This window comes from Sporothrix brasiliensis, assembly GCF_000820605.1.
Source record: "Sporothrix brasiliensis 5110 chromosome Unknown Cont20, whole genome shotgun sequence".
NCBI classification, from domain to species: domain Eukaryota; kingdom Fungi; phylum Ascomycota; class Sordariomycetes; order Ophiostomatales; family Ophiostomataceae; genus Sporothrix; species Sporothrix brasiliensis.
Genome location: NW_024467139.1, coordinates 3,017,675 through 3,030,936, shown reverse-complemented (window position 1 = coordinate 3,030,936; position 13,262 = coordinate 3,017,675). Strand labels below are relative to the sequence as shown.

The following is a 13,262-nucleotide window of genomic DNA, read 5'->3' as shown; positions in this document are numbered from 1 at the left end:
AAATTGGGCCAAAGAATGAAGAACGGCAAGTTGTCAGCGTCGTGTGGCCGCCTGTTTTGCCGCGGCAGCTGAAGATACTTCGTAACGCCGTCTGCAGTCCTTTGGGTACCTGCGTCGCCGAGACGTGATTGTGGCGTGCGTACGGATGTCGTAGGACTTTGCCGGCGTCCTATGCTGTGTCGTGGTGATGGTCGCCCGCTTTGATGGTTGTCACGCCCTGGCCTTCACTGTCTTAGCTGCGACTTCTTAGCGCCTTCCAGAACCTCTGTTACGAAACCCGGAATTTTGACTAATGCGCGCTTTGCCTCCAAGCGGCAAGAGCGACTGGAGGCACCGGTCAGCCAATCAATAAATGGGTATTCTCCCAGCGTGTTGACATGTCGAAATGTCGAGTGTGGTCAAGGACTTGGATCAGGGACAAGTCAAAACTTGCATTTCTACAACGCGCAGTCTATATTTGGGAGGTATTAACACACCTGAATTACTTTTGGGAATGGCAGATAATTAATTATTGCCCACGTCGAGATCGACCTGTCTTCCAGATAGAGTCACGTGATGATATCAACTTGGCTGTCGTGCGGGCTACTTATGAACTTCATCTGTTATGAAATAGAGACAAGTTCCATCAATTTCAAACGACTTGATGGATCCAGAGGAGTTTTATAAGTTCTCGAAAGAATTATTAGCCAACTGATTTTTGAGACACTTGTTCGTCCTGTAAGCATTGAAGTCACCTATTAGTAAGGCCTGAAAGAATCGTGAGTATTCTTTTTAATTTTTTTTTGAATTTAAACTTATTTTAAAAACGAATATAAAAAGAAACAAAGGTGAAAAAAAAAAGAAAAAAAGAAAAGAAAAGAAAAAAGTGACCCATAACCAGCCTCTAAGGGTTTGCAACCATTATCTCAATCAACATAGATGGCATGAAATAAAACCCAGCTGCCCTTCTTACTTGGCAGCGGAGCCCTTCTCAGCCTCCTCGGCCTTGGCAGTCTCGATCGCCTCGCGCTCGCAGTCCGCACATGGACCATGGAAGTTGACGTAGACGTGGAACACGTTGTCCACTGTCTCGTAGTTGAGCTTGGCTTGGCGTCCGCGAACCACATCCAAGAACAACTGATCGTACGAGTATGAGGCATCTTTGTGCTCCTCACACTCGCACCAATTGTACTTGACGTGGAAGACCGGGCTACCAGACATTTTGAAGACGAGTATTTGAGTGTTTGGGTATGTTGAGACTTGTTGTGGGTGACGAGAAAGACGACAAGACAAATCAACGTTTACGATACAACACGGCCGTTTTATACATTTCTTGTCTTATGCCGAACAAGAGCATGTGTTTGCGGTATTGCGCAGTTGTTCATTTTCGTAGTCGACGTTCAAGGTCATTCTTTTCACTGATGTTTATTGACGTTCACTGAACGTCGTTGTTGTGTTGTGAACATCCTACTTTTGCACCGTTCACCGAATCTGCAAGAGCGCGTTGTTGAACAAAGCGCCTCTTCAACATTATCGACGTTTATGTAGACCTGTGCTTGGAGAAAACGTCAAAATACCACTAAGCCTATACCGAACAGTGTCGACCGCAAACATGTCCGTTGCACCTTCAAACATTTTGTCTAAGAGTCCACCTACGAGATGCTCCTGCTCGTCTTAAGGTACCATGAACAAAATGAAATGTAATAAGGAAGGGAACACGTTTGACTGCCCAATACCGGGAAAAGGAATACTCCGACTTTGAAAAATAAATTAGGTTTGGACTACTGGTGTCGTGGCTGGCTCTGGAAAGTATTGAATTGATCCTGCCATTTCTGTTTTTAAGAAAATGCCTTTCTGCCACCCTATCGACGTCGTACTTTCCGGCCGATATGACCGTTTACGACGATATGACCTTCGAACGTGCGATGAACACGGCACGTTCTGATATGGAGAATTGTTCACCGAGGCCGCAAGATCACTTTGTCGCTTTTTTGCTTTTTCGCAATTCTTTTCGCTGAACAAGCAATGTGTGAACCCCCAGATCACGGCACAATGAAGGTCGCAAAGAAGAACAAAGGGCACATTCAGAGGACATCTCGATCGTACTGTTCAAGTGTTCAAGTCATGACTTCCTTTCACTTTGGTTGTTCGGTCACCCCGACGATCTATATATATTGCCAGCCCTTCCCTCCGATTGCATTCAATCTCATCTTTCCCAGTCACCATCACTCACGCAAACAATCAACCGCATCGACACATTGCTTTCTTAACGAGTAGGGAGCAAAGGCACTCTCACAATCTTCGACGTCGACTCCGCTTCACGTTGAACTAGTAAGATACACCTGCATTCCTTATTTATCCTTACGTCTACTCTTGCCCATCTGTTTTGAACAACTCTCAAAATGTGCAAGGTCAAGGTCACCGCTTACCTTTTCGACTGCGACCACGTGGCAAAGATATTCTCGGACGTACAAAAGTGCGAGGACGCAGTGCGCCTCGAGAATGAGTGTCTAGAGACGCCCTATGAGGAGAAGATGATAGTTGTCGAGGGCAAGTGCCCTGAGTGTGTTGGGGACCCGGAGCACGAGATGGAGTTTGAAGACGAACAGGCGGACGCTGCCAAGGCCGACAAGGCTCACCCAAAGCCTAAGCACAAGTCTGACTTTTTCAAGGTGGTGATGAACGAGGAGAGTGAGAAATAAGAATGTCATAGGATTGTAGAGTTGTAGAAGCAGTGGTTCAGCGCTGGCGCTGACACTGTGCTGTTGAATCGCTGAATATCAATAACATGACAAAGTTGTCAACCCACATACAAACGTCTCAATATGCACCCTGTGAAAATATAAATAACAGCCATGCCTAGCGCAGTTCATACAATGTCATTGTAACAAAAAGGCAGAGAATAAAAGAATTCCTCTTCAATCATTAGACTCTACTTGCAACCTCGACCACCGTCCCAGTTCACCAAAAACACCGTTCTTTACGTCAAAACACGGCGGAGACATGTGTTCTCAGTACATAAACCGGTATAAATACGCGCAATGCGGCCACATTAAAAGTTACAACGGGGACATTACTTGGTGCGCGTATGCCGTGTCGCTGGGCCAGGCATGCTCTCTGGTCGTCATCCCTTTCTATTGCGAGCCCATCGAATACGATGGTCGGTGTCGAAGCTGCTATTAAGGGGTGTGTGCTGGCCGTGGAGGGACAGCTGTGATTAAAGGTCAATAAGGATTTGCGATGGAGTTCGAGCAAGGGAAGCCAGAGAGCCACCTTTCACGAGAATTATTTAATAAATTCTTCGAACATTGGTACAAAGAGTTGAATAATTGAAAACCTCAAGAGGAATCTGCGACAACATTGTTCACCGTTCCTTGAATCTTTTTAAATTACGTACTGAAATATTGCTTGCGTTTACAATGCTGCCGACCATAGCATGACTTGATGGGTTGCATGTTTATTTGCGTTGAACATGCACAGCACCGGCAGCAGCAAGTGGTCGTCCATCCGTAATATCTTGTTGTGTATAAGTGACAGAATCCCAGTGATTCAACACTCTCTGAGCTGTCAACGAAAGAATGGAAGTCTCATGACAACGTTGCCACACGTGTTGCTACCATCATCCAACATATTCCCCCGTGAAGGACTATATAAATACGGGGTCTGCTTGCCCTCCTTTGCAATGGTCGTTGTTTGTAAACAGAACATAATTTACAATATTCCTACAATAATCACCGTTTGCGAGTAACGAAGAAACAAAATCCCTCAACTCCAGCATAGGCACTTGTCTCAACAAAACGCAAACATGTGTTACCAGTACATGAACCGCTTCAAATTCCTGTCGTGCAGCCACATTCTCGTCTTTCGCGGTGACGTTTCGTGGTGCTCGGTTGCCGTGTGCCAGGGCGAACGGTGCGCGGCAGTGTCCAGTTCCTATGATGTACTTATTGAATACGCGGGGAATTGTAGCAACTGCTCAACTCGAATCAAGTAGCACCGTTGCATCGGGTTGGTCATAGACCGCTTTTCATTTTGGTGTAGTAGCAGTGGTTACAGCAGCACAGTTCTCTTTACATGACAATGGTGAATAAAGGGCAATGGTTGTTTTATTTTTATGGACGGGCCCGAAATGCGATGCGTTTTACACGTCGGGGCGCTTGCTGACCTCTCATAGCCACACAAGGAATATCTCTAAACGGATCAACAGATCAATAGTTATCGAACATATGCGAGGAAATTGCGGAAATGGTAAAATCGGTCTTCCGTATGCAGAGAGTTAAAGCAAAGAACAGCATATCAGTAAACAAATTGGGCTGACAAGGTGACGCAGTCTACTTTGCGCTGTTGTTCTGCGCCATCTGCATCTGCAGAACCAGTTCCGTCAGCTTGTCAATCTTGCTCGACAGTTCGGCGATGCGGACCTCCACGTCCGTCGGCACATCGATCGCAGTGTCTTCGTCAGCGGTCGCTGCTGCTGCACCCGCCGTCACCAAACCCTCACAAGACTGCGCGAGATGCGGCGCGTATTCGGATGTGCTCAGAGGTCGTGCAGGTGACCCAATGTCCTGTTGTCGTTGTTGCTGGTGGCGGAACGACGACGACGACGGCCGCTGGCCGAGCGGCGGGCGAACAAGCGTCTTCTTAGGAGTCACCAATGCGCCCGCGGTAACCGACGACGACCTGGCATCAATCCTACCTGACGCAGCACCACTGCCACCGCCTTGGTGTGTGCTGGTTCCAAAGTAGGCAGGTGTTTGTTGGCGACCCGGTGGACCATGGATGGCAGAGTACTCGTCGCTGGCGTCCTGGATCTTGCCGCGAACGAGCTCATAGAGCTGGATGGTGCCGACAATGGGCAGATGCGTGACCTTGAGGAGGGCGATACGGGCGGCGCGGAACTTGTGGTCGGACGGCAAGAAAAGACGCAGCGGCCGGAAGATGATGAGGGCGATGAGGTTGAAGGGCGGATAAAAGTGGGTGAGACGGTTGCTGGTGGAGGCCTCGAGGACGTAGATAGAGTACACGTACAGATACTCCTCGCGAGCGTGGCCCATGACGCGGCTGAAGCTGTTGCTCAGCATACCCGTGAGGGAGCCCATGAGCAGAATGGAGCTGAGAGTCACGAAGACGAGCATGAGCGGCGGACCAAAGACGGGATCGATGTCGTCCATGATGTCGAAGCCGACGTAGCTGGACCCAAAGAAAATCTTGGTGAGAACCATGGTCATGTGCGGCAGCGTGAAGAGGGCGCGGCCGAGGAGCGAGAAGGTGGTCAGAAAGCCGAGGTAGATGATGACAACGAGGACCATGAACTTGACAAAGTCCTTGGTCATCTCCTTGAAGCAGGGGATGAGGGTACCCCAGTAGGGGCTCAGACTGAGGATCGAGCTGATGCGCGGGACCATGAAGAGTGCCTCAAGCGAGAGAATGTCAAACGACAGGTCGATGAGGTACTCGCTGTTACGTGATAGACCGATGGTGCCTGTACAGTCAGCGCGGCGAACATAAAGGGCGAACGACAGAGGGGGGTGGAAAGGGGTTGCCATACGTAAAACAACAAAAAGGAAACCGATGCAGATCATGATGAGGTCAAAGACATTCCAAAAGTCGTAGACATAGAACAGCGAGCCGGCATCGATCCACTCGCTTAGCTCGTCATAGGCAAAGGCGGCCAGGAAGAAATAGAAGAGCACTTCGGCGGGGCCGACCTTGAAGGGATTGCGCTCCAGCAGGGTCAGGTAGAAGATGGCCAGGAACGCCAAGAAGCACATGGCCTCGAAGATCTTGAGGTACTTGGGCACGCGCAGCCGGGCAAACGGATCGGCGGTGTGCGAGTTGTAGAAACGGGGCTTCTTGACGGCATCCACTTCCAGGCGGTCCCAGAAGACAATGTCGCCGTTCCAGATGCCCGTAATAATCTTCTGAACCACGTTTTGGCTGAGGAAACGCTTGGCGTCGGCGACGGCAGCGATCTCGAGGGCGTTGAGATTAACAAAGGGCGCCGTCGGGTCCTCCTCATCGTCATCACAGTCGTCACCATCACCACCGTGATGGTGACGATGCTCGCCGTCTTCGCCATCCTCGCTGTCGCAGTCCGAGTCTGAGCGATCACGGTGATCGTGATGCATCGACATGGTGAGCCGGGAGATGGACTGCAACAGTTGATACCGCTGGTTGCCAGCACGAGGACGAGAACGCCGTTTCGCCGCCCGGTCGGGGTCCGACGTGGCTGACGTCCAGATCCGGCTGAGCAGCGGCGACGACTCGTCGATGGCGCCGCTGACCCGCGGCAGACTGCCATGGCTGCCAACCTCTTCATCGCCGTTGCCACTCGGGGCCTGACCCCCAATGGCGGCCGCAGACGCAGCGGCAACTCCACAAGGCGCCTTGCTGGTGCCTGGAATCTCGTACAGGCAGAAATCCACGGCCTCGCGCTCGCTTAGGTGTGTCAAGAACCGCCAGGCGACAATCTCGCAGGCGTTGGCGCGGGCCTCACACAAACTGCGGTCGCCACCGGCCGCACCGTAGTGCCACTTGAGGGCCAGCAGGGCGTTGACAATGGCCGGGTTGTCGCACGTGATGCTGAGGTGCGTGACGAGGGTGCGGAGACGGTCCCCGGCCGAGGTGGTGCGCAGCTGCTCAAAGGTGCACGGCAGAACGACCGCGTCGGCGATGTAGAGAGACAGTTTCTTGATGACAACACGGAAACTGTCCTCCAAGCCTATGTCAGGCATGTCGTCCGGCAGCCGGCCGCCAGATCGAAGACCGTCGCCCAAAAAGGGAGACGGTGATCGCAGCCCGCTGTCGGCATCCGCCAGCGGCAGCGGCAGCGGCCGCGACTTGACTCGTATGGGCATCGCAAGCAAAGTGTGGAGAGGCGGCTATCTGGGTATCCCAATGCCAAGTGCGTTGAGGAGCAAACGGCGCAAAAGAAAGAAGCCAAGACGCTTGACTGTTGGCAACAAATTGAGGATGTTTCACGGACAGGCTTGGCTCCCTCCCCTTTTCTCAAAGGACGTCAGCGTTCCTGCTTCATTGAGTGAGTCGCGTTCGCCGGCAGGTGCCACTATGGGGTCTGTGGTGTGTGCGCTGTGAGCTGTTTTGAAACCGTTCGAGGCAGGTCCACATCGGCCTTAGGTTGCTTGGAGCTTGTGATTGCTGGTTTTGCGGGGAAGCGCGACCGATTCAGGCACCAGGAGGCGGAGCTTTAGTGCACCTGCCTGCCATCAGTGCCATGACATCAGGGCAACAATGTGGGGAAGGCGCGCAATTAAGAGCTATCAGACGGAAGGAGCTACATTGGCACAGATCATGTTTCCGTCTCTTGCTTTCCTAACCGGGTAATGTATTGGTTCTCCCTGTAATGTTGCCAAAGCTGCTACATTCTTGGACCACACGGAGATGCCTCCTCCGCGAGGCACTGGCCAGTCAGACCAACTAGGAAGGCTATTGGGCGATCTCCGCATCGTGTGGAGACAATGCAGACGTCCCAGGCGATGGTAAACGACAAACGACATACGACGTTTGTCCACTTCGACCCGACCGGCAGATTGATATTGGGGCGTTATTAAGGGGCCGCGATGTTCCTGGGTCGTCCCTAACGGTGCAGAGAATGGGGCAAAATGAGCCAGGCATCGTGGATTGGACGGCTCCTTGCAAGGCGAGTGGAGAGCGGGAGAGCAGCCGAGCCATGAACCGCGTTAGCCAGAAGGGTGAGCTTCCTCCGCGGTCGCTTGTTCGGGTGGAGATGGACGACGGCCGAGGTGGAAATGGCCAAATATTAAAGGACAAAGAAGATGACGACGATGACGACAAAGAGATGCATCACCATTGATCGACTTCTTCAACCCATCCAAAACGGCCCCAGCTAGCACAGGACCACCACCACTGAGCATGATGTTCCCTCGCCTTACTTCTTTGTTTGGCATCGCGGCTGTGGTAGCCAGTCTGTTGGCTGGCACCATTTTGGCTGCTCCGTCCAAGCTTGGAAGAGCTACTTCTGGTATTCCTACTACCAAGGGCCTCCGGTTTTCCGTCGACGGCGACACCAAGTACCTGTCCGGGTCCAACTCGTACTGGATCGGTTTCCTGTCGAACACGTTCGACGTCGACTTGGTCCTGGATCATGTTTCCTCGTCAGGCCTCAAAGTCCTGCGCATTTGGGGCTTCAACGACGTCACCACCAAGCCCTCGGACGGCACCGTGTACTTTCAGTACCTGTCGTCCTCTGGCTCCCAGATCAACACGGGCGCCAATGGCCTACAGCGCCTCGACTACGTGGTGGAGGCAGCGGCCCAGCGTGGCGTGTACCTGATTGTCAACTTTGTCAACAACTGGGGCGACTACGGCGGCATTCCGGCGTACACGTCGGTTTTTGGCGGCACCGCCCAGGAGTGGTACGACAACGCGGCGGCCCAGGCGCAGTACCGCGCGTACATCAAGGCCGTGGTGACGCGGTACACCAACGCGTCGTCCATCTTTGCCTGGGAGCTGGCCAACGAGCCGCGCTGCAACGGCTGCTCGACGGACGCAATCTACAACTGGGCGACGTCGACCTCGCAATACATTAAGAGTCTGGACCCGCACCGCATGGTGACGCTGGGCGACGAGGGCATGGGCCTGACCCCGGCCGACGGCGCCTCGTCGTACCCGTACACGACCGCCGAGGGCGTGGACTTTGTCAAGAACCTGGGCATCGCGACGCTCGACTTTGGCACCTTCCACATGTACCCGTCGTCATGGGGCGTGGACAACAGCTTCGGTCCCGGCTGGATCGCCGACCATGCGGCAGCATGCAAGGCGGCCGGCAAGCCGTGCCTGCTGGAGGAGTACGGCACGACGACGGACCACTGCGCCATCGAGACGCCGTGGCAGAGGGCCGCTGTCGGCGCGGCCAACGACGGCCTGGCAGCCGATTTGTTCTGGCAGTGGGGCGACCTCCTGAGCACGGGCCGGTCGCCCGACGATGGCAACACGATCTACTACGGCAGCTCGGATGCGACGTGCCTGATCACGGACCACGTGAGAGCCATTGACTCGTAATGTAGGAGCCGACGTTGAGGCTCACACGTTGTCGGGCTATCGGTCTGTTTCTGTTTCTTTGGGGATTGCGGATGGTCGATCGAGATGAGTGCACGAAGAGAAGGCAGTTCCTGTACGAAGAAAAAAGGGCGCCATTGTTTGAGGCGTGGTGGTGTGTTGACTCTCACGGTCAGTGGGCGGGTGGATAGCTGACGGAGCGAGTGCCAATGATGGAGGCTCTGGAGGGCGTTCGTCAAGCTTGGATTTGCTCGGCAGTGCAGTGCAGTCGTTGATGTTCACGGGCCTTGCCGTATTAGGTCTGTTTCTATTTAAAGACTTCGTTACTTGGGGACAGCTTGAGTGGGCGGACTGGATTCGGCTGTTAGTGGGCTGCTAGGCAATAAAGCGATTGCCGGATTGAATCAAAAGCGCAGCGTCTTGGGGGCGATTTCGAGTGGTCTTTGAACGCTATTCCTCGTGTTAGTGGCTGTCAACAGGGGAATTGTGGGGTCTTGCAGCGGCCGTCAGTGGCAGATCCGTCAGAGAGGTTCAGTGCTGTGCCAAGGCCAGCGGGTCCCGCCCGTCAAAACCTCGTATTCCCATATCCATGGAGGCTTCGGCGACGAGAGAAACAAGCAACAAGAAACAAAGTGGCTGTGGCCGTGGTTCAGCACCGACCAGAAGGCCGCAATAGGAACAATACGAGGTATTTCCACAAGAAAGGACGTGAACAGCTGTCTGGGCTTCGTTCTGCAGCTTGTTTTCAGCCGCACTGCCGGGGCACGATGTTGCTCTGGAAGAGACAAGACCTGTCCAGATTCTCGTTCATGGCTAGTGGGCCCGTAGGCAAGTGGATAAGCGGGTGACTGGGCGAGTGGGCGAGTGGGTGCAGTAGCGTTTCACTTGCGACGCACGCCGCCCGTCTTATCACTGCCAAAGTGACGAACGACGCTCAGAGTGGCCGACAAATAAACTCCCACCAAAAACTCGTATTGCTGCCAGTACTGCCAAGACACCAGATGCATGTCAGTACGCAGTCGCCAGCAAGTAGAATGAGTGTACGGGATGCAAGGAGGGGGGCCAGCGCGAACGAGACGATGATGACAGCTTGAGAGCTGCCAGATTGACACGGCCCGAGGATCACGATTGTTGCCTTTTGTTTTCTGTCTTCATTATTTGTTTTATTCCATCGTCGTTCGTGCTACTCTCATGCATCCGTGGACTGTCAGTCACCGAAGCGCATTGTCTCGTTATACAAGGCCGTCGTTGTCAATCGCACTTGTCTCACATGTTTACGTATTGATTAGCGACTTGGCTGCCTCTCAATCGACCTTTTGCCCATGATCCCAATCGAATAACGGCCTTCCGAGGACATGGCCCCAGCAGACGTCTTTGCCGTGGCGCTGGCGGTAGCGGCTGAAACCGCTACGGCGACCACTACACATGTATTGGCGCCGTCGACAACAGCCGCCTACGACCTACGAATCTCTCTACGCACCTATACGACCACGGCGAAGCCGACGGCGACGACGCCGTCACGAACGGCGCATTCCACGTCGGTCGCGACGGCCACAGCAATGTCCTCCACATGCTGGCCGGGCCCCTGCTCGCCGTACATGGCCGTCTCGTTCGCCCCGTTTCCGGAACAAGGCAACAGCCGGTTCATCAGCGAATGGGGCGGAGCCGCGTTTGCGGCCGCGTTTGGGGCTTTGGCCATTGTACATCTCGTGCAGGGCTGCTACTACCGGCTGTGGAAGGTCGCGACAGCGGCCGTGGCCGGCGGTGTGGCGGCGCTCACCGGGTACACGTTGCAAGCAGTGGCCTCCTCGGCGGCCGTCGACGGCAACGTCGACCTGCAGCCGTACCTCTTGGCGGCCGCGTTTGTCCTTTTGCAGATTGTGCCGCTGTGCATTACGCTCGTGCCATTTGCGACTCTCAACCGACTGGCGCGCACGCGGTTCTTGCCGGCGCACGATAGTCTGTCCGAGGCCGTGCGGCGGCCGTGGCCAGCAAATGGCCGCTGGGTGGCGGCGTGGCCTGTGTGGGTGCTGTTCATGGTCGCGGCAGGGGCGCAGGCGGTGGCCGTCGCGTTTTTGGTGTACTGCGGACTGACGGCCTCGTCCACGTACAGAATCGCGCAAACCTTCCTGATGGTGGCCGATCTGGTCTGGACTGGCGGACTTGCCGGACAGGGCATCGTGGTGCTGATGCTGCTCGCCGCCGTCACGCAGGCATACGCAACACTCCCGCCGGCGCGACAGGGCGGCCGGCAAGAGCGTGACGAGGCTGGCACGGTCCGGCCATCGCTGCCCCCGCAGCGACGACGACAGATCATCTGGCTGCTGGGGACGACATACGGCGTGTTGGCGCTGGTGACGATGCGGGTGGTGTACCGGACGGTGGAGGCCGTGGAAGCCGCAAAAGGGAGATCGGTGCAGTCCTTGTCGCCTTCAACCCTACCAATGCAAATGGCAGCGGCCTCCGCCTCACGAAATGCTTTGTACGCGCTGGTACTCGACGCCCTGCCGACCGTTCTGGCGCTTTTCCTGCTGTGTGCATGCCACGCGGGCTGGGCGCTACCGGCAGACGATGCGCGCCACCGTGCCAGCCAGCGTGGAAGTGTGCACAGTGGCGGCCGCGGCAGTGGCAGCAACAGTCCAGCCAACGCTGGTGTCGGTGTCGGCGGCGTTGGTGATGGTGGTGGTGACAACGAAGATATGGACGAGCGAAGGGACGCCCTTCACGACTTACGCGACATGGGCAGCCCAGGTGAAGGTGGGCGAGAATACTTTGGGCAGTCCGCTGTGCCCGTCGTTGCTGGCGCCGTTGGGCACATGCCAACAGAGCACGTCCTCCTCCAGCAAAGGGCTGCCCTCCAGCAGCATTACCGACAACGACAGCGTCAACAACATGTGTTCCGGCCGCGCCACTCGCCACCGGCCGTCGTCGAGGCCTTGGCGCGTTCGTCGCTGTCGGCGTCGCTCTCGGTATCCCTCCCGCGCGAATCCTTTGGCGGCGGTGCTCGTCCGGCACTACCACATGCTCCCGGCGAGCTCCACGAGCCTACTGGTGGAGCGCCGCGACGACTGTTGGCACGAATCTCCACAGAGAACTTTATCCTGTTTAGATTCTTAAACTCGCCATCACGATCGACGTCCGGACGCAGTGGGCCCTGGGCCATACCGTGGGGTGCGCGCAGTGCAGCCAGTCGTGCAGCCAGTCAGAGCCAGAGTCACAGCCGGAGTCAGAACCAGAGTCAAAGCCACGGAGGCAGCCGTGTCGACGGGGATGATCCGTTTGCTGGTTTTGACGATGTGGCACATGCTGGCTTGCAGCGGGAAGAGATGGAAAAAAGGAAAAGGACAGGAGAGACAGTGACAGAGAAGACGATCTCGGCGTAGACAACGAGCAGAGCAACGACCAGAACGAGAACGCCCCTTTACACGACAGCGACAGTCGTCGGACGTGCGAGAGCCCGGGTTTGGTGGAGAAGGAGAGAGAGAAGAATGAGAGGCAGGCGCAGTTCGAGTGACCGTAATCGTGGCAAGTGCACATGGCACTGCATAGCCGACGGATTGGGAAGGAAGGGAACACGACGGCTGGACAACGCAATGCAAAACATAGCGACAATCACAAACACCGTTGGTAATACAGCACGATAGAGACACGCATGTACGAGAATATGAGACAAATAGACACGTTATGACTCTATGTCTTTGAGGTGTGATGAGGCTGACGACGTAAGATTATGTCGTACATGGACAATGCTGATGAACATATGGCAAGACGACGGCTGAAGTTCCCACCATTTCTCCACAAGATAGGAATATTACAGCAGCTCAGTCCACTGCTTTAGCGTTTTTGGGTAGTTTCCGCATCCACAGAATAGAGCCGAGAACACTCAAAACTGTTGCGTTGGTCAAAGGCCCGTACTTCATCCGTGGCGTTCATAATTCTCTCATATGTCGTCCCGCCTCACTCATGTTCATGCATCAGAGTCGATGGAGTTGCCGTGGGGAAAAGAAGGCGCATTCCTGGCGGAGTGGACGTTTTGTGACGCCCAAAAGGCTGCCCTTTCAGTACAGTCACAGTGTGTCAAAACTCTTACAGAAATGTCTTACCGTGCCACACTTGTATCGTTCTTTTGGATGTTCTTCATCGTCAGTGCCATCCGTGCCTTCCTGCAACCAGTCAGCGTTCCTGCCTCTTGTGCTTGCCGTCTTTTCGCCAGCACAGCCCCCTTGTCTGCCCTGGCGATCCTG

The 13,262-nt window shown here is 54.7% G+C and overlaps 5 protein-coding genes across 5 annotated transcripts; 3 read left to right on the top strand and 2 right to left on the bottom strand.

The window, feature by feature from the left end:
• Positions 1 to 948: 948 nt before the first annotated feature.
• On the bottom strand, positions 949 to 1,200 carry SPBR_08031 (uncharacterized protein; the record flags this gene model as incomplete). Its single annotated transcript, XM_040766281.1, has 1 exon — positions 949 to 1,200. The coding sequence occupies one exon, from the start codon at positions 1,198 to 1,200 to the stop codon at positions 949 to 951; it is 252 nt and encodes an 83-aa protein (XP_040616823.1).
• Positions 1,201 to 2,381: 1,181 nt separating this feature from the next.
• On the top strand, positions 2,382 to 2,681 carry SPBR_08015 (uncharacterized protein; the record flags this gene model as incomplete). Its single annotated transcript, XM_040766265.1, has 1 exon — positions 2,382 to 2,681. The coding sequence occupies one exon, from the start codon at positions 2,382 to 2,384 to the stop codon at positions 2,679 to 2,681; it is 300 nt and encodes a 99-aa protein (XP_040616822.1).
• A 1,629-nt stretch (positions 2,682 to 4,310) lies between these two features.
• SPBR_06653 (receptor-activated Ca2+-permeable cation channel) lies at positions 4,311 to 6,836 on the bottom strand (the record flags this gene model as incomplete). The annotated part of the gene is made up of 2 exons (XM_040764909.1): positions 4,311 to 5,461; positions 5,528 to 6,836. 2 exons carry the CDS (start codon positions 6,834 to 6,836, stop codon positions 4,311 to 4,313), a joined length of 2,460 nt encoding a protein of 819 aa, XP_040616821.1.
• Positions 6,837 to 7,669: 833 nt separating this feature from the next.
• SPBR_07290 (endo-1,4-beta-mannosidase) lies at positions 7,670 to 9,021 on the top strand (the record flags this gene model as incomplete). The annotated part of the gene is made up of 2 exons (XM_040765544.1): positions 7,670 to 7,691; positions 7,847 to 9,021. The coding sequence occupies 2 exons, from the start codon at positions 7,670 to 7,672 to the stop codon at positions 9,019 to 9,021; spliced, it is 1,197 nt and encodes a 398-aa protein (XP_040616820.1).
• Positions 9,022 to 10,373: 1,352 nt separating this feature from the next.
• Positions 10,374 to 12,401, top strand: SPBR_06853 (uncharacterized protein; the record flags this gene model as incomplete). The annotated part of the gene is made up of 1 exon (XM_040765109.1): positions 10,374 to 12,401. The coding sequence occupies one exon, from the start codon at positions 10,374 to 10,376 to the stop codon at positions 12,399 to 12,401; it is 2,028 nt and encodes a 675-aa protein (XP_040616819.1).
• Positions 12,402 to 13,262: the final 861 nt, after the last annotated feature.